The sequence below is a fragment of the Athene cunicularia genome (assembly GCF_003259725.1).
Source record: "Athene cunicularia isolate RWA chromosome 11 unlocalized genomic scaffold, athCun1 chr11_part2, whole genome shotgun sequence".
In the NCBI taxonomy this organism is placed as follows: Eukaryota; Metazoa; Chordata; class Aves; order Strigiformes; family Strigidae; genus Athene; species Athene cunicularia.
The window spans coordinates 240,070-259,634 of NW_020799114.1; the positions used below are offsets into that span (position 1 = coordinate 240,070).

Consider the following 19,565-nt stretch of genomic DNA (forward strand, 5'->3'; position numbering starts at 1 on the left):
CCGAGCCCGGGGGGCGGGAGGAGGGTCCCAGGCCGTCCTGCGGCAGCGGCAGCCGGGGGGAGTCACGGAAGGGAGAACGGGAACAGAGTTTCCGTTCGTGGAATTTTAATGAGGCCTAAAGGTTATTTCTCTGCGGCTCTAGTGATAATTTCCAATTCACTGTGTGCGGAGGAAGCTGGTGCCGCTGGTCTAATCACATCTGGGTTCTGTCTAGGGCACGCCCGGTGTTTGGCTGGCGAGGAATATCAACAAATGACCAGCAGCGTGGTCAGAGTCTGCAGGGGAGACAAACCCAACAGGAAAGTCTTGCAGGGCTTTGCGTTCTGCAGTGAGAGTGATCTCATGATCCCTTCCCGGGTCTCAGCCAGGTGCTAAAAACCACTGCAGTTCTTGGGAGAGGGTCCCCTCCAGAGAAGGGAAAAAGTATGAACCGGATCTGTACACACAGAGTAGGAGGAAGCGGCTGCAGGGGCAGAAATCGGTGGAACCTGCCGGCCTGCATTCCCAGCACAGGCCGAGGGCCCGGCCAAACCCTGGCCTCGGCAGAAGCGCTCTGTGTGTCCGCTGTGGGGCTCCCACCCAGCCCCGTCACCCGAGCCAGCCTCTGGCATCCCCACCGCTCCGACACCAGCTCCCTCCGCTCCCCCCTCCCCAAGCCCCGCGGCGTCGGGAGCCCCTCCAGCACCCCGGGGATGGGCCCAGCCTCGGCAGTGCCGAGACCTTGGGACCATCCTGCCCGCCCGGGTAGGGCCAGCTGGAGCAGGCTGCCTGGTGCCCTGTCCAGTCGTGTTTGAAACACCCTCCCAGGACGAGAGGAACGCGCAGGCAGGCGCAGGAGTGACTCCGCAAGCGCGAGGGCGCCTGCCTGCCTGCTGGGGCTGCCTCCTGCCCCGCGCCGGCTGGCAGCGCCTCGCTGCTGTCCTGTGGATGCCATCCTGGCAACTGTTCCCACTGCTCTGCGCAAGCTGTGTCTTGGCTTCTTGTGTTGTACTTAAGGACGTACGCAGGCTGTGTAGGAGCTGCCATGTGTTTCTCTAAGGAACCACGAGCTAGAAGTCAGCAGAAAGCAGAGATCCTACTGGAAGAAGGAAGGAGCGAGCAAAGGAGAAGCAGTGCTGCTGCAGTGTGGCCACAGAACACGGTGCCTCTGTGGTTCTTACAGCCACTGAGAGATGGATGGTGCACCTGGACAGCCCCATCAGAATGGGCACAGGCGTCTCCTCCCAAACCTGCAGCAACAGCAACAGCGTGTGAGAAAAGGTACGGGGAAAGCACAGAGGCTGAGGGGAGACAAACCAGAGGGAGCTGGTAAATGGAAATAGTCTTGTGGTGGGGACCATAGTGGGGGTGGGCAGTGCAGAAATAGAGGCAGAAAGAGAGGATCCTCATGCCTGTCCCTTCCTTAGGGTTAACCTTCAGTCTCTGGCCAGAAGGAAAGGAGTACTCTAAGATACAGAAAAAATAAAGCACAAAACCCAGGACAAAGTTGAGACCGTACTGCTGCTGCATAGAAAGCTTCATTAGCCCCACTGGCACAGCAGTAATCAGAGAAAAAAAAATCAGGAGTGATGCAAAGGGATTGACTGCCAGTGGAGGAAGTAGTGCATCTGCCCTCTCTTGATGTTTTCAGGTCCAGCTGAACGCCTTTCCAAAGCTGCTTTTGTCAAGCAAGTTATTGAATTCAGCTGTAACATGGCGAAATTTTCTTGACTGCGGGCACAGAAGGTCAGGCTGCGTGATTCCCGCACGCTCTGTGAATCTTCAGAAAGAGAAGGCGAAGGACTAAGAACAGGCCACTTGTGTTCTCCGATAGTGACGTCACGCCAGTGTCCATCTGCAGGGGCTCCAGCCGCGTTCCCCGGCGTGTGCTGGGCGGTGGGTGGAAGGCTGGTGGGAGCCCCCAGCAGAACTCTGCCATGCAGCCGCCTGCTCCTTCGAGCCCCACGGGCTGTGGCAGCGCCTGGGCCTGGCCCCGCGGCACACGGGCCCCCGGCGGCCCTGCTGCCTGGCGGCACGGCCTCTGTGCTCAGTGCGGCCCGCGAAGGAGGGATCCCACGTGATCCTTGCAGTGAGGCTGAGAGGGCGACGGCACCCAGCAGATGCGGGTGTTCTGTGTGAGGGGGCTGGGTGTCCAGGGCAGGGCATGCGGGGGCCGTTCCTGGAGGTTCTACCTCACCCGACCCCGAGTTTTGCTTCTGCAAAGAGCAGACGCCTGAGCCCTCCTCCCGGCGTTACGCGGCCCCTTGGGTGGCACTGGTGCTCGAGGAGGACAGGGCTGGAGCGTTGCGAGGCTGATCTTAACTCATCATGTCTTGTTTTTCCTATGTCTAGCAGCTGCCCCTGATCTGAAGGTACGAGGCACAACCAGGTGGTCTTAACCCTGCTGAAGTTCTGGGGCATTTGCACTTTCTTTCTTCCAAGATTTCACTTGCAGTCCTAGCTGCTGTAGCTCCCTGTTCCCTCCTCAGGAGTGAGGGCTTGGGGCTGTACTAGATAAAACCAGATACAGATGGAGAGATGGTTCTATGGAAATGTTTGCTTAGTGCCCAGGAGCAGCCCAAGAGGCAAACTGACTGTTAAGAATTATTAGGAAAATAATGGGGAACAGATCACAGCTATGCCACTGAACAGATCCATAGTGGAAGCTGCACTGTGATTACCATATGCAGCTCTGGTCTGCCTCTCAAGAAAAATAAGAGTTGGAAGCATTTCAGAGAAGAGCAACAAGGATGATCAAATACAAAGAATATTTTCCATGTGAGGAAAAAGTAGATAGTCTTTTTAGCCTGGAAAAGAAACAACTGAAGAGGATTATAAAATCAAGTTTGGCACACAGAGGTTGTCTGCAGTATATGGTTCCTCATTGTCCCTTCAATATAAGAACCAGCAGCACCCCATAAATTAGTAGATAACAACTACAAAACAAAAATTAGTTCTTTTTTTTAATGTCTTATGTTGTGTCAGACTGCTTTGCAGTCTGGTGGACTCCTGAAATTTATATGGGTTCAAAAAGAAATAGTTTAACGGGAGAAAAAAAATGCACTTATACTGACTAAATACAAGACCACACTTTTTCTCCCTAAGCCCTGGGGTGTGGGTCACTGGGGGCTGGCAGAGGACGCTGGGCAACACCGTGGTGTCTGTGCCCTCCTCTTACGCTGACCCAGAGAGCAGTTCTGGGCTCCTGGCAAGATGAGACTGAGCTGGACAGACTTCCAGCTGACTGCAGGTTTCTTTCCTTCACTGCTCCAGGCTCCTTTGCAAGGACTGATCCTGCCTGTCTCAACAGCAGTCGGGTCTCCTTTTTTTAAGGAGTTGTATCCGGAAAACCTAGCTTAACCATCTGCAGTGGTGGGCTACTCACCCCACCTGTGCACTGCCGTGTCAGGGTGCAGGTGAGCCTTCCCAGGCTCATCCACTTTCAAACACCCCTGCTGCTGGCAGCAACAGCAGGAGCTCCCTGTTGCCGTGCCTCCTCGTGTGGGCTGCCAGGATGCCCAGCCAGCAGTTGGCTGTTGTGTCTGCTGGCCAGCTCTGCTGGAAGTCCTCCCCTCCGGGCCTACAGATCACTGCCAGCCCTTTCTCCGCTCTCCTGTACCCCTCCACAGCACCAACGCTTCTGACCTTCTCAGGGCTACGTGGTCAGACGAGGGAGTGGGGCAGAGCCTGCTCAGCTGTCCCAGGCAGCGGGAGTCGTGCCATGCAGTTCCCACTGTGGACAGGTGAGAGCCCAGCACGGGGCTTAGAAATGAGCAGTGGCTCCTTGCTCTGAGTCTGCCCTCCAGCCCCCCGGGCTCAGGAAGCTCTCATTTACATTCCAGCCAGCTCGAAGAAGATAACACACAGCACGGGCAAGAGGAGACCCTGGCAGCTGCTCCAGCTCCTGGGCTGGTGGCTCCTCCAGACTGTTAGGCCAAGTCCTGCTCCAATAGCATTTGCTGCCCTGAGCTTTAACCTGCTTCTGACACTAGCAACTATCTGTAGCTTTCCAGCAGGCTGTGGGTTTACCAGATTTGTGTGTGTGCTACTCCTCCTTTGGTCACCTGGAGCAACTGGCATCTGTCAGGAGCTGGTACAAGAGCCTATAATAAGCTGTGGAGAGCAAGACAGATCACAGTGGCTTCCTGATGGGTGCAAAACTGCCCTGTTGTTCCTGCTGCACACAGTACTGTCACATTGCTCATCTTCCTGTGGAAGTCGCTGGGCAGCTGTCATTCCCGCAAGACAACTTCAAATGAATGAAATGAATGACTGTGTTTCGTGATTCCAAATGCCACAGTGCAGATGCACTAGCCAGGTTCCAGGAATCAATCACCAAACTGCACCGTCTCCTTCTGGACCAAGCTACCAGTGGAGACACTGAGAACATTTATTTTGTAGCGACACCAAAACTTCACAGTCGATTTTAAGCCTCTTAGTAGAATACCGAATGCAAGTTCCCACTGAGGGCTATCGACTTCAGTGTGTGCCAAGCTGCAGGGAACAGCCCATGCCACGCCTGCACGTGACAGTGCTCCCTGCACCAGCGGGTCTCAGATCAGAGACTAGCTTCCTGGGATTTCCCGTCAGCATCCTCTGAGGTTGCCATCCAGCAGAAGGGGTCTGTGCAGCACGAGGTGAAATGCACCAGGGAACAGCATCAGCTTCAAAACACACAAAGGGATTAGCACAGCCTGAGAAGAGCCACACGCTGCCCTTGGTGCTGGTGACGGGGGAGGCAGCCCTGCGGCGGCCGCCGCCCCAGTTCAGGTGAGTGCTCACCGTGACAGTGCCTGCACGCTCCTGTGGTCTAAATCCCAACCCGACTTCTCGCAGAGCATCTGCTCTCGTTGCTGCCATGGTGCTGGGGAATGTCTGCGTGGAGGAGTGCAAGGATAGAGTTGTCCTTCATTAAGGGCAGTGGTGTCTGGTGCTGCGGGGCTGCACCAAGGCCCCCTGTGCCAGAGCAGCAGGCAGCATTCCGGGCTGCAGCCACGCATTGGCAGCGCTGGTGACCGATGTTCCGTGCGTGCAGGGTCAGAGTAAGATGCGTAACTGCTGATTATGTGACCCAGAGTGTCCCCAGCCTGCCCTGTGCTTGTGTCCCTTCTCACACCTCCTTTCTTCCACAGCTGCCCCCCCTGTGCTGCAGGTCCATAGCAGCTCCTGATGTGTGGAACGGATGGGACACACTGTAGGTCTTCCTAAACCATCCAGGTGGGTGCCTGGTGCCGAGCCCTTTCCTACAGCTCTCCTGGCTGCCAGCACAAGAAACACAAGCCAGAGAATCCCAGACAATCTCCACCGTGCAGCAGAGCTGCTCCACGGGCAGTGTGTGCCGGCCGCCGGAGCTGCTTGGTGCTGGCCCTGTTGTCACCTCGAGCAGTGCCTCTGCTTTGTCACGCACTTCCTATTCTGCTGCACGCAGCTCTGCAGTGATCCAGCAGTTACAAATGCTTCATTTTTTTATCATGCAGTGATTCCCCTACACCACTATTTTTGTACACCTTCCACTGCAAAAGAAAGTCCAGTACTGAGCTGCAATGCATGTTCAGCCAGCATTTCCCTTTCCTTTCTCTGTTAGATCATCCTGCTCAGTGGCAGAGCATGGTAATCAGCCAAATATCATATTAGATGCACGGTTTTAACGAGAGTAGCTCTGCCCAGCCTGCTTCCACATGGCAACCAAGAACACAGTGAGTGAAAAGAGCCCCTGCTTGCGTCTGGAAATGCTCCCCTATTTCTGGAGTTTGTTAGTACAGTATCAAAATTATGGACTACAACACTTTCCACTCCTTTCTTTCATTCTGAATTAAAGACCATCTACTGAAGACTCTCACTTCAAAAAACAGCCAGGCACTTTCTAATATCAAGCAAAATGCCTGAAGAATAAATTGCTCCTATCAGAAATAAAGCATTTTAGTTCTGCCACAAGCAGAGATCTGTGTTTATAAGTCTCTCCAAAGGCAACTCCATCTTTCCAGCTTTCCTCTCATTTTCTTTTGATGCACAAAGCCTGCATACTGCAGTGCTGTGATTGGATTCAGCTTTGGAGCAGTGTAATTGTAAATATTCATTGGAATCCAAGCTAGTTTTCCCAAGTCTCTCTTAAAGGCTCTGCAGCTATACAAACAGCCATGGCTCTGCATTAGCCTCACAGCCTGGAGGCTGCCTATTTCTCCAAGCCCCAAAGACTGTGTCTTCAGAGGCTGCATGAAGAGAAATCAGCCTTGCAGGCCATTTTAGTCAATGCTCTATTATTTTCTTTATTCCATCTTTAACATCTGTGTTGCAGAACTGGCTCTCAGACCCAGATGCCCGGTGGGGTCCCCCGCCAGCATCTACACAAATACCACCGTTCACCTGCCCTGGCAGTTCCCCTGGCTGTTGTGGCTGTGTGTCTGTCTGCCGGCGGTGCTGGGGTGTCTGGCTCCGTGTCCTGATGGACGGTTTAGGGTATCTGGTATGTGCCTCTGGTGTTCCACCCTCTCACTGAGGACCAATAATCTGGGTGAGTGCCACTTAGCACTAACATGGCTGTGAGGCTCTGTGGGTAGGCAATACTCTTCTCGCTCAGAACTGCACCCCTGAGGTCACCGAGAAAGCAGATGGATCAACCGCTGCTACCCCAGCACTGCTGCCCCTCCAGCCACCGAAGATCCACGACCACGCTCCAACAGCAGGAGGTAGGCAAAGGGCAGAGCTTCTGCAGCCATCGGGGAGCAGGGGTGAGACCCCTCCATCAGTCAGAGCCCGAACTCCGCACCGCCTGGGCCAGCGCAGCCAGGCTCTGGGGCATCGGGCTGACCTTGCTCTGCAGGTGGTCTCTGGCTGAGCCGTGTCCTGCACAAGTCGTTTGCAAAGCAGCACACGTAAGAAGCTACACACAGCTATTCTGCTGAGAATGGAAATTGAATCCAAAAGTTCTGATAGCAAATCTACGCTCCCATCTCTGCCTCATCTACTCTTAAGCTTACCACCAACGGTGGAAGTGCAGCGCTCGGCCAAAGCCTGAAGGCACAGCAGCACATGTCGTACAGATGGTGGTATCGGAGCCTTCATCACCCACTGACATCCTCCAGGCTCTGCTTGCTCTTTTCAGCATATGTTAAAGCACGTGTTCTGGCTACTGGGTAACCTGTAACCAGATAAGTAGGTAGTAAAAGGGGCAAAATCCATTTTTCTTTCCACATGCCAGTTCCGGGGTGCAGCTCCACAAACAAGCACCTACTGTTGTGGGTGAGGCAGGGCAGAGCATGCGTGTTCCCACAGGAGCAGCGTGGCGGCTCTCGGCCACGGGTGCTGCCCCTCACCGCAGGCACCGGGCCCCCACCAGCTGCACTCAGGCCTCTGCTCACCCTGTGGAGCTTGCCTCTACCCAGCAGCATCCTGGGTGCCTCCAGGCTCCTCTGAAAGGTGTGAGGGAGCACCAGGGCATCAGCCCAGGGTGTCCAGGCTCGCTCCAGTGTGAGGGGTGGGGCAGGTCCACTTGTCCTTCCCGAGGGCTGGAAGGGGAACAGAGAACCCTCTTCCCAAGAAGAGAGATGAAGGAACGTCACTAATGAGGAAGACACATGAGGATGGATTTACATGGGCAAATGCTAGTGTGCAGGCCCCGGCAAGTCCCTCCTGTGAGGACGCATCAGGAGCGGGGCAGTGAGGTGGAAGAGCACTCCCACAGAGCCACGGTGCTGCCCAGCACGGGGCCGCAGCCAGCGCCGCTGGGGACGCAGCCCCACCTGGGGCACAAAGCTGGGACTGGGCCTTGAGGAGATCAGGTGTGATCCTGCTCACAGCAGGATGTGAGCACAGATCCGAGACTCAAGTGCAGTCACTAGAAAGGATGATCAGCCTGGGAAGTGGCACACTGACACCAGGCGAGCACTAGAGGAGACCGTGGTGGGGCTCTGAAGAAGGCAGACCTGGGATTCGTGGTATGAGCGAGGAGAGATTTAGGAAATGAGCAAGGCTGGCATGAACCTCGGGAGGCCGATGAAAGCCCACCTTCCCATTCTAAGACAGGGGAACCTACAAGTGCCCTGTCTTTTGGTTTTGGTCCTTAAAGATCTTCTGTGATGCAGAATCCTCAGGCCCCTGTGGCAGTCTGTTCATGTGCTTTGTTCTCGTCCCCATTAGAAAACTGTTTCTAACATGAATCTTTCTTGAAGCAGGCTGTGCCCACTGGTTCTTGTGGTGCCTTCATGGACATGCAGTACAGATGGCTTTGTTCCTCTTTCCAGGAGTTCCTTACATACAACTAGTGGTGTGATTTTCCTCAGTCATGCAGGAGAAAAACACCCCAACAAAACAGCCAGATTAGAGACCACAAAAGAAAACCTGTCTGGTGGAACTCACTGCCACACCAAAAGACAGCAGCTATGAGCACCCTGTGAGACCAGATAAAGTAATGAGGCCTTTATCAAGATAACAGCTTCCAGAGTCAAAAGAGCTTTGTGGAGAGAAACACCCTGCTCCAATAGATCTAGATCTTGTTGTGGTAGCCACCAAATTGTCCTCTTTATTTCCTTTCCCTGGAGGAGGTCCAGCCTCCAGCTGAAGGGACTGACCGTGGAGACCATGTGGTCATGTGAGGGGCCGGATGGTGAGATGTGCCTGGTGGCCGAGTGGCAGAAGGAGCCAGTCCCTGGGGTCACTGTGGAAATCCACTCTCTCCTCGCCCCAACACATGACATTGCCTTTCTGCCCCTGCAGCCTCCTGCCACGGCTCCGCCGGCAGCTCGCGGGGGGGCCACGTGCCTTTGCAGGGCTCCAGGACCTGATGCTCGGCCCGAGACGCCAGCAGGGTCCTGGCGTGGGGACACAGTGGTGCTTTCTCTGCACAGGCCTGGTGCAGAGGAGCCCTTCTGTCATGAGCGGGAAGCACAGTCCTCCCCTCCCAGCTCCCTTCTCCAAAGGAACGAGCACGGTGTTCTTCAGAGCTCCTGCTACGATGATTTATCCAGGTCACAGTGAGGACAGCTGGCTAACTGAGGTTAACAGCTTTCTCGGTTTCATTTCAAAAAGACATTAGCATGGGGGCTGTATTAAACAATGATATGCCAAATTCTGATTCATTTGCTAGGAGAGCTCACAATCGGGTGGGGGACTCAGCTGACAGGCAGGGCCGTGCTGCTAGCCTTTCCTTAAAGGGCAGGACCATAACTCACGCTCCCAGTGCTAAATTACACCTGACACTCCTTGCAGAGGGCTTCTGGTGTGTGCAGCCTGCTACAGGCGTCCTGGGACTGCCAGCTGTGGGAGCCCAAAGCCCCCAGACCAGGAGGTCTATCAGCAACCGTGTCTGGCTCAAAAAACACAAAAAAAGGTTGGGGCCTTTCTGTCTGGAAGAAGGATGATGGAAAGGAAACACGACAATGGTCTCTAAATCCAGAAGCGTCACAGGGAAGGTGACTAAGGAATGACTGTTCATGGGCTCCTCCAATGAAACAATAGGAACTGTCAGGGGACAGGTTCAAAATAAACAAAAGGAGGCAGCTCTGCCTCCCACACATGGTTAAGCAGTGGAACTTGCTGCTACAAGACACTGTAGAAGACAGATAATATCTGAGTTACAAAAACAGTTTGACAAGTTATGGATGAAAATTCCTCAAGGGCTCTTAAACACAAGAACTCCCTCCTGGGCTCAGGAAGCCCCTTCCCCACAGAAGGTGGGCGAGCACCTTGGGGCAACAGCACAAGTGTCCCCTGTTGTCCCCAGGGGGAGAGGGCTCTTTCCCAGGCACGGGCGTAAGCTGCTGCCAAACACAGAGCTAGGTGCAACACTGCTCTGACCCAGGATACTGTTATATTTTTATGTAACAGGGCTGGATGGTCAGTACTTTAACTGGGAGTTTTGTAGGAGAAAGCTTAGAGCTGCGCTGTGTTATCTGCCCCTTTCCCACCAAACCCAAGGAGCTCGGCTCAGCTGACCTTGGTATCAGTGGAGGGTGAGGATGGGATGGGAGTGAGACAGTAACTGTGCGAAGGAGCAGACTCGCGGTTCCCGCCCTGCTGTGCTGTCCTTGCACAAGACAGCACACGGTCCTGCCGCAGGTATGCAGAACAGAGCATAGGCACGGCCGACACACTCGTCGGTCGTTTGTCCTCCCCCTCCACACACACAACACCCACAAACTTCCCGGACTGGCCTTCGCCACTGAGCAACCGCAGCGCGGGCGGCTCAGTCCCGCACTATGTTGTCTCCACACACAGAGAACAATGGGGGACTTGGCAGTGAACGGAGCAGTATCTCATTTTCCTTCGTATCACATGAATCATATTCATATATGATGCACTACAGATATTGTTCATATTCATAATCACCAAATTAAGCGAAGCAATATGTTTCCACTTTGAATAATAATGGGATAGCTAGCCCCCCATCCCAATTTTTAAATGCTGCCCTCTGAGCTGCTGCTCAGACAAACGAGCTCTGCTGGGCTCACCCTGCTGTCCGGCACGCTGGTACCCCTACTCCAGTATCGAGAGAACCTGGTTTAGTCTTCCAGAACACTGAGAATATTTAACTACCAAGTTGTTAAAATAGACATAATTTTTCTGGCTTACGGGGTGCTGAAAGAGATTAGAGGTGGGTACCACGGAGGACAGACGCAGTTAAGCAAGTCCTGCAGTTGTGCAGCAGCAGCAGCTGCACAGCTTCTCGGGATCAGCTCTTGCCTCTCTGCCCTCTGGACCTGAATACAGCTCCTGGCCAAAATCCGCTCACGACTGAGGGTGCCCACGCGGCCAGCAGTGGGGATGGGGGCCAGGACGCTCTCCCAAGCCGGATTCAGGAGCAGAAGAAATACACGGTCTGAGCAAAGGGTCCGGCCCCCAGCACCTTCCGAGACAGAGGGGCCGGAGGAGTGGAGCTGTGGCGGGGCAGGGGCAGGCGGCCGGTACAGAGAGGAGAGGCAGGACGCTGCCCAGCAGGCCTCCCCGCAGCTCCGCAGGGCCACGGGGGCACTCCCGCCCTCATTGTCTGCGTGTCCCGGAGCAAACCCAGGATTTCCTCCACAGCAGCACAGCAGAACAGATCAGAAGGAGCCTCCTCTCCTGGCTCGCCACACGTCACCGTTCCCACCAGCCCGGGCAGCGCTGTCCCGGGAGGCACCGTCCCTCCGGCCGCCCTGGCCCCTTCTCTGGGAGCAGGTCAGCAGCGGGGAGCAACGCCCAGCCCATCTGTGCCCTAGAGCAGCCACACCCTTGCAGCGAGAGCAAACCCAGCACCCATTTACAGCCAGCGGAGCCGTAGCTGTCTCCCCGGATCCCTGGACCTTCCCCTCCTCACTGGGAGTTGACAGACTCCACTTTCACATCTTTAGCCCTTCCTTATGCTGCCATGTAAACGAGAACAGTAGATAATCCCTACTGGTGTGAAAGCATTAAATAACGCTCCCTTCCCAGCCTGGGCTGCCAAGCTAGAGCGGGCATCTCCTCCTACCTGCTTCTGAGCTTTCTCCTGCAGCTGGCAGCTGGCCCCCAGGTCCTGGCTGAGCTGCTGGATCCGCCTGCATTTCTGCTCCAGTTCTGCCTGCCTCTCCCTCTGCTTGGTCTGCAGTTGATAGATCCTCTGCTCTTGAGCATCCAGCTATTGACCCGCCCAGGGAAAGAAAGAAAAAATGGAAAAAAAAATCAATTAATACTAAACGGCTTAACAAAACCCCGAACAGCACAGGCCTGATGCTGCTGGGGGTGGGGATTGTCGGGAGGAGACACCCCCCCGCACACATTAGCTGCAAAAACCTGATGTTCTGGGGACAGGAAGCCAATATGGTAGGTGTGAGCTGACGTGCGCCCGCAGCAGCAGCGATCCGTCCAACTCGGGGAAGGCAGAGACTCTGCCGCGCTGGGGTACCTGCCTCCTCTGCTCACCAAGGGGGTGACAGACAGGCTGGGTGAGGGAAGTAAAGAGCAGCTGAGCAAACCCAAAGTTATTGTAACTAATAACTAAATAACCAGATCTGATTCGGCTGTGTGCTGGGACCCCTTCAGGCATTTCCCCCGCGCCTTCTGTCCCCGGTGTGACGGGGAAGGGGAGCTCCCTGCCCTGCAGCTTGTGCTTCACCCCCTTGTCCTGCCTGAGCAGGAGTGGGCTTTGAGGGCCCAGAGCTCTCACTTCTTGGTGTCCCAGCTGCAAGGAGTTTACAGAGGGAGGGAGCAGGAAAGGATCATGAATGTCAACCAAGGAGCAATTAGCATGACAAGACTGAGGTATCGATCTGCAGGAGCCCCAGCCACTGCCCCCCTGCCCCCCGCCGTGCCTTTGTGACTAGCAGCTGAGGGACGCTGCTCGCCTTCCTCTGACGGGAGAGGAGCCACAGCCAGTGGGTGCAAAGGTGTGGGGCAAGGGCAAAGGCTCTGCATGGCTCCTGCCCTCCTCGTGACAGGGAGGCAAGAGGGAATGCTGGTCAGCAGCTGGCCAGGGGCTGTGCGATGCCTCGCCATGAGCACAGGCCTTACGTGCAGTGAAGTGACACAGCGGGTGGGAACAGCACGCTGCTGGCACGGCTCGGGAGCGGCTGGAGGCAGCCCCGTTTCACGGGGAAAGGGGCTCTCCAGGGCTTCCCAATAACACTGAAGGGGAGACGGGCAGCGCACAGACACTACAGACATCTCGATGGATGAGAGCAGGGCCTGTGCCGCTGCACAGAGGTGCGGGGATAAGACAGAACATATAGAGAACAGATTTCTAGAAGAGATCTAGTGTATTCTTCTCCCCTGTCAATAGGTCCCATGTAGGTGATACATCTCTTACTAGAAATGGGAAGAGCAGAGGCCCTGAGGGCCCACAGGCATGAACTGCCCAAGGGTCGTGCCCACACCCCAGACCCGCTGCCCTGCCCTGTCCCTCTCCTCACCCCCACAAGCAGCCCCGCTGCGGGGCACTGACACGGCTCCCTGCTCTTGAAGGACCTGCTGGGCCCAACGCGGGGCAGGGAGGCACATCCCACCACCAGCTGCCCTCGGGCAGCGCTGTGCTGCCTGCGCAGGGTCCTCCCGGGAGGGACATCTCCAGAGACCGCTCCCTCCCGGGGAGGTGTCTGTCTGTCCGGCTGGCAGGGCCCCCAGCCCCCTGCGCCTGGCGGAGCTGCCGAGCACGGCTGAGCCCTGTCAGCATCACTGCGGACGTCCTGCAACACAGCAGCAACTGAGGGGCCTAATTAATGTTCACTGTCTTACTAAACCTAGAGAGAATTTCGATATTAATTAAATGCTAACTGATTAGTAAAACATATTTACTGAAGACTGTCACCCAGCTGTCAACATTCAATAAATACATTAATAATCAATTTGCATGTAATTAACATAAAATGACATTAATGTCTACATTAAAGATGTATTGGAGACATTGTTATGAGCACAGTGGCCTGTCTTCCTCCAAGCCGTATTCTGTATGCACGGAACACACTCAAACCCGCAGTGAGAAAGGTTATCGCTGTCCAGCAAAACACCCACCAAAAGAAAAAAAAGAAAATGTTTAAATTCTGAGGGGATGTGAGCGCATGCACGTGTGCTCACTCACCCGCCTGTACATCCCCAGCAGGGCCCACGTGTGCCAAGCGCCGGCTCCAGCAGCGGCACTGCAGGCTCTGAGGAACCCAGGACGTGCCCAGCGTGGGGCAGGCAGCCACCGTCCTCTGGGTCGCTCTCGCTGCTGGCAGCAACTGCCCGCGCCCATCACACCACCCGCGCCCCTCGCACTGCCCGCGCCCCTCGCACCGCCCGCGCCCCTCGCACCGCCCGCGCCCCTCGCACCGCCCGCGCCCCTCACATCGCCTGCGCCCCTCGCACTGCCCGTACCCCTCACACCCATCGCACCGCCCGTACCCATCGCACTGCCCGTGCCCCTCACACCACCGGACCAGGTATAGAGATGCTCTGCAGATCCCCAGCTTTGCCCTGGCACAAGCGTTCCTGAGCCTTCCCAGGCCAGGAAGAATCCCCGGCACTCTGGTGTGGTGGTTCCTTCCCGTATTTGCCAGAGAACAGAACAAGCGCCAGGGCACGAAGGACTTTTCATGCCCCACTGTGTTCAGCCTGGCACTTTCTTCCCCCTCCCTCTCGGCAGTGCAGGGCTCTGAGCAGCCTGGAGCAGAGCTGTGGCCTGAGATGCCACCTCCCTCTCGCAGCCCTGGGACTGCCCGTGGAGGCTGGATGAAGAGCTGGGGAAATCCCTGGCAGCAGGGAAAAGTGGCAAAGCCAGACCTTGGCTGTGGCTGGAGTCAGGGGCACAGACCAGCTGGTGCCAGGCAGAGGAGATGGAGAACAAAGAGGTGAAGCAGCACAGCATCCAGGGGGTGCGAGTTCTCCCTCGCTGAGAGGCCAAGGGACAGCAACATAAAATCCACTCAAGGGCTTGTCCCCGCACAGCTGGGCCCAGGACCCCCTGGCACCGCCAGCGCGTTGGCCCAGGACACAGCGAACCCCAGAGGGACCCGGCGATCAGCGGGAGTGGCACAGGCTGGCGCAGGGGGCTGACAGGCACACAGCACCCTCAGACAGGAGCACAGCACTCTCCCTTCCTGCAGCCCCAGCACCCACCAGTGGCACAGGGGAGCAGTGGAGCCCCCTGGCAGGGGCTGCACCTCAGGTTGCTGGGCCCCCGCTCAGATGGCAGGGAGATGGGGGGGGGTGCGGGACAGAGGACGGGCATCATCCGGCAGCACCAGGCTGGATAGCTTCTGCAGCCTGGGGCTCACAGAGCTTCATCCACAGGGATAACCTGGGATGGGTGAGAGACGGGGGGAGCTGATGTGTCTGTCCTCTGCATGCAGGATAAACACTCCTTCCCGCAGGTGAGTGTGGTTTGGAGGCAGAATAATTCCAGGATCCTCAATGCAGTGAGGCTCCCTACCAGCTCCCCAGCAACAGAAACGCCTGTGACCACGGGGATGTCATACAGCTTCGTGGAGCAGCGTCTACCTTTGGGTCGGGGTGAACTGGGAGGACGTCTCTGGCTCAAAGCAGAGCTGCCTGTCTGGGCTCAGCGTTCGGAGACAAGCCCACCTTATCCCCACACAGACCCACGAAGCGATTTGCTTGCAGCAGGAAAGAAGGTGGCATGTTTAGGGTGAACATCCCCCACCCCCACCCCTTCTCCTCTCATTTAAGTGGAATCAATTGTGCCATTTCTGCTTTGCTTTTCAAAAGCAATTACTTTCATGTCATTTCTACAGACATTCACGGAGAGCGAGAGAGTGAGGGCTTGATTATCCCCCCTCCCATCCCCATCCTGTGGCTTCCGCAGTGTCGGTGAAGTATTAAATTAAATGAGGTGTCTATGGAGCGGCGATGGTTTCAGGTCAGAGGCGCTATGGAAAGCTGTATGCTGCACTGCTCCTGTATATGTAAATGGATATATTAAAACCACTGATGTCAACTTGCAGCACTCATCTCCTCTGCTCTCGGGTGATCAAAGCTGATTGCAGAGGCAATTACTGCAAAGGAAAAGAAAATCACGGCCTCCTGCTCATCCCTGAGCTACCGGAGTTTAATTGCTTAGTGTAGCTGAAGCTGCCTCTCCATCTCCCTGGTGTACACACACACACACGGGAGCAGCACACGCCATGAAACACAGACAGGAGCGGACGTTTTTGGGGATGGGCAGTGAGAAGCACCCCAAGCAGGGGGAGACCACAACATGAAAAATAATGATGCTTAAAAATGAATTAAACCACTACAGCAGGCAGGGCTGTGTCTTAGCAAGCCACTGGATCAATAACACAGGGAGAAAATTAGGGCAGCATAATACATGGCTGTAAGACAGCCTCTCTCGTTCTCTCCTCTTTGGTCCTGGAGTCACAGTAAGACTTATTCAGGCTTTTACCAGCTGTAGCTAATCAGGCTCCCAAATCCTTGTGATGTAGGTGAGAATTGTGACCCCTGTTTTACAGCTGAAACAACTTCAAAGAAAGGTATTGGTGCCTGCCCTGAGAAGTCCCGACTGCCCGCCCTGTTCTTGCCTTTGTATTTCACATGCACTTCTGCATGAGCACAGCAAAGGCGGGGGACGTTGCAACATAAGCACGGCGCTCACCAGCTCCGCCAGCACGGTTTCAGGAGCCAGCCCGAGCTGTCCAGCTGCGTTGCTGGTGGTGCTGGGCAGACCAGCTGGGGGGTATGACTTCACCTGCAGGTCATTCAAATGGTTTCTCAGCAAGCCAGTGCCCCCACCTACGCCATCCCGCCTGCCTTCCTGCTCCCGTTTCTCCCCAAGGCTGCCCACCAGCATCTGCTCACATGCTGGTCCTGTGCCGGCGCCCAGTTCCCCTGTGCGGGCACGCTGTGCTGGGATGTGCTGGCCAACACGGCGTGCTGGCTGACACGGGGTATTGGCCAACGCAGCGTCCTGGCCGCATGCATGTGCTCTCTGCTTGCACATCCTCATGTGGCCTGAAGCAGAGCTGCGCAACACGTCAGACATAAGACCCATCACTAAGGTGTTGTTATAAGGGGGCAAGGAGGTCAATAAAGAAAATGGGGGGATGACAGACAAAAGATTTATGTTTCCACGTAAGGCAGGAACACATTTTTGGAAGGAATACCTTCTGAGGAGTGTCAGCCAGCCCCTTCACCCTGTGCCTAAGCCCGCGGGTGTGGGACCTGAGCAGTGTGAACAGGTCCTGCCCGAGCACCTGGTGCCTGCTCTGGGATTACGCACCAGCTGGCTGCCTGCAATCCCCCACTACTGCTAGAAATGCTGGTGCAGACCAGTGCCTGACACTGTACTCTTATCTAATGGGACTCAAAGCAGGCCTAGAGATTGTGCAGGTAAACACCCAGCACCCCATCAGCTGCCTTACACCTGAGATGGGCGAGGCAAGGCCAGCAAAGGCCTGAGTCACGTCGCCGTTCACAGGTCATGCACATGTGAGGGCATTCTGGGCTGTGATCGCACACAAATCTTGCCCACATCCGTGCCCACACCAGGAATGGGAGAGGATTAGGGCATGTCAGTAAGATCATGTTAGGAAACACAGGTTAGAACTCTGCCTCGTACTGGAATAGGTGCTGAGAGCTGTGCTGCTGCTCTGTGAGCATTTCCAGAAGTGCTGTGCTGGCCACGAGGAGGTTTTCCGCCCAGCTAAACTGGATTGAATCGCTGCAGCACCTGGTCGAACAGTAAGACAGCACCTTAGGAGAAGCCTTGCTCTCCGCTCGGCCAGCAAGACGCTCGCTGGAGGACAAGAGGAGCTCTGGGAGCTCTGGGGAGCCTGGCAGGCTGCTTGCCGGGAACAAGCTGCGTGTGTGGGATGGAAAGCTACTGTCTTTTCTGCAGGAGAGGAGACCCAGCTGGAAGGAGCACAGGTGAGACGCAGCCCCTCTGCCCAGGCCCTTCCCTCCTGCAGAGGCCTTGGCAGGTGCAAGGGCCGCGTCTTGGAGTGGGACCCGCTGCCCTGGAGAGGCCTGAGCGCAGGGCCTGGCCCCCGTGGGCTGGAAGCGCCTGGGAAACGGCAGCGGGGAGCGGTGCTGCAGCAAAGCAGCACCAGTGCCCGAGGGGTGTCCTGAGAGGAGGTCACAGGCAGCCTTGGGGCACCCCATGCTTCTCTGGGAACTAATAAGCCACTGGAAGCACCTCTGTGGAAGTGGTGGCACCACACTCACACAGGGCAACAGGGACCCCAAGAATTTATTTTCTACTGTGATCTAATTCTCTCCAGTGGCTGCTGGCCTCCTTTCAGGCTCGGCCGGGCTGAGTGGCTCTCTGGAAGCTGTCCTCACCTGACGCCGGTGCGATGCATGACAGACCTGGAGAAAAACAACTGCTGCAATGCATGGCCAGAACAAGAACCAGCAGCAATTCCCTCTCAAAGGCAGATGAACAGAAATACCTAATGATGAGGAGATTTCTGCCATCCCATGACTGCATCTGGGAACCACGAGTCAGGACCCCGAAGAGCAAGCGTTTACAAAACTCTAAGTGCTAAGTTACTTTTTCTTCTGAATTTTTGACCCTTGAGGGTTTTACTTTTGCACTTTTCTCCTGAAGCACTGGAAAGTGAAGTAGAATTTTTTTTTAAACTGCAAACAAAGCCTAGGACTCTGTTCTTCCTGCTTGATTCTACAACTGGAACTTCAAAAAACCCACAGAAAATCATGAAACCTAGAAGTAAACCCTGTGATCTGCTCAGGCAGCAGGAGCACCGGGAGCCTTGGGCAGCGCCTGCCCAGGGCCCTCCCTGCCCGCCAGGTGGGCCCTGCCACGCGTCCTCCTCCCTTCCTTGTGAATCTGTATTTTCAGCCCAAGGATGCAATTCTTTTTTTTTATGAGCCGCCTGTCTCTTTTTGTTTAGCCGAGAGTGCTCAGAGCCCTTCCCCCACCCCCTTTTCCACTGCTGCTGCTGGTTTTATTCAATTCAACACTTGAGGGAACTGCAGATGAAATGTCTCTGAATCTAAATTGTCAGCGATAGATCTAACAGCCTTTTTCCCTCTCCCCCTCCCCAAACTCCCCTCAGACAGAATGCTCGAGTACATTGTCTCTGCCTCACTCAGCTTCAGCTGCAGAATACTAGCACCAGGACTGGAACGCAGCAGCGGGAGCACAAAGCTCACACAACCCTCTCTGGCACCAGCGCGCAGACAGGAGGGCACAGGCAGGAGGGTGAAGGCAGGAGAGTGCAGGCAGGAGGGCGCAGGCAGGAGGGCACAGGCAGGAGGGTGAAGGCAGGAGGGGGCAGGCAGGGGAGTGCAGGCAGGAGGGCGCAGGCAGGAGGGTGAGGGCAGGAGGGGGCAGGCGGGAGGGGGAAGGCAGGAGGGCGCAGGCAGGAGGGTGCAGACAGGAGAGTGCAGGCAGGAGGGCACAGGCAGGAGGGTGCAGGCAGGAGGGCGCAGGCAGGAGGGCGCAGGCAGGAGGGTGAAGGCAGGAGCATGCTGCCTGCCCCAGGAGGGGTAGTGCCAGCACTGAGGAGGCCGATCGCTGCCCAAAAGCAGCCCCAGTCCTACGTCCCTGCAGAGGTACGTCCCGCACTGCGCGATGCCACCCATGCAGGGCACCACTGCCCACACGTTGTGCAGAGCTTGGTCTCGCTCTGCCGGGTCTCTGCGCACAGGCGGTGCCGAGCTGAGCCCGGGCAGCTGCGGCCCATCCCAGCGCCCTGCACAGAGCCGTGTCTGGGGGCAGCTGCCTGCACCACTCGTGCCTTGCTGAGGGGGCAGAACGACACGCTCCGGGCATGCCCAGGGCCTGCAGCATGTGGGCATGTCCTCAGAGCAGGGTGCAGGGCAGAGGAGAGCTTTCCCTGCACACCTGCAGCCTCCAGAGGCATTGCTGACAGCCACGGCATCGCCTTCAGGCCCGAGGGAATCACAGGATCACTGAATCGTTTGGGTTGAAAAGACCTTTAAAATCAGTAAGTCCAACCGTTAACCCAACACTGCCAAGCCCACCACTAAACCATGTCCCTAAGCACCACGTCTACAGTCCTTGAGGCCCTTTTCCCTGGTTCTGTCACTGTTACTTGGCAAGAAATGCTACATGATGGTGCCTATGCCCCCCTGCTGCCCGCCCCCCCCAGGCCTCATCCACAGTCTCTGCAGTAATGAGCACGGCACGTGGGGTGGTGGAAACGGCGTCAAGTTCT

The 19,565-nt window shown here is 56.1% G+C and overlaps 1 protein-coding gene across 1 annotated transcript in view; it reads right to left on the reverse strand.

The window, feature by feature from the left end:
* The window catches only part of PMFBP1 (polyamine modulated factor 1 binding protein 1), a 28,654-nt gene extending 12,285 nt beyond the window's left edge, over positions 1-16,369 (reverse strand). The window contains exons 1-2 of the mRNA XM_026857012.1: positions 16,019-16,369; positions 11,423-11,569 (exon numbers count right to left, since the gene is read on the reverse strand). Coding sequence (XP_026712813.1) covers positions 11,423-11,569; positions 16,019-16,369 — 498 coding nt within the window. The remainder of the gene's footprint in view (positions 1-11,422; positions 11,570-16,018) is intronic.
* Positions 16,370-19,565: the final 3,196 nt, after the last annotated feature.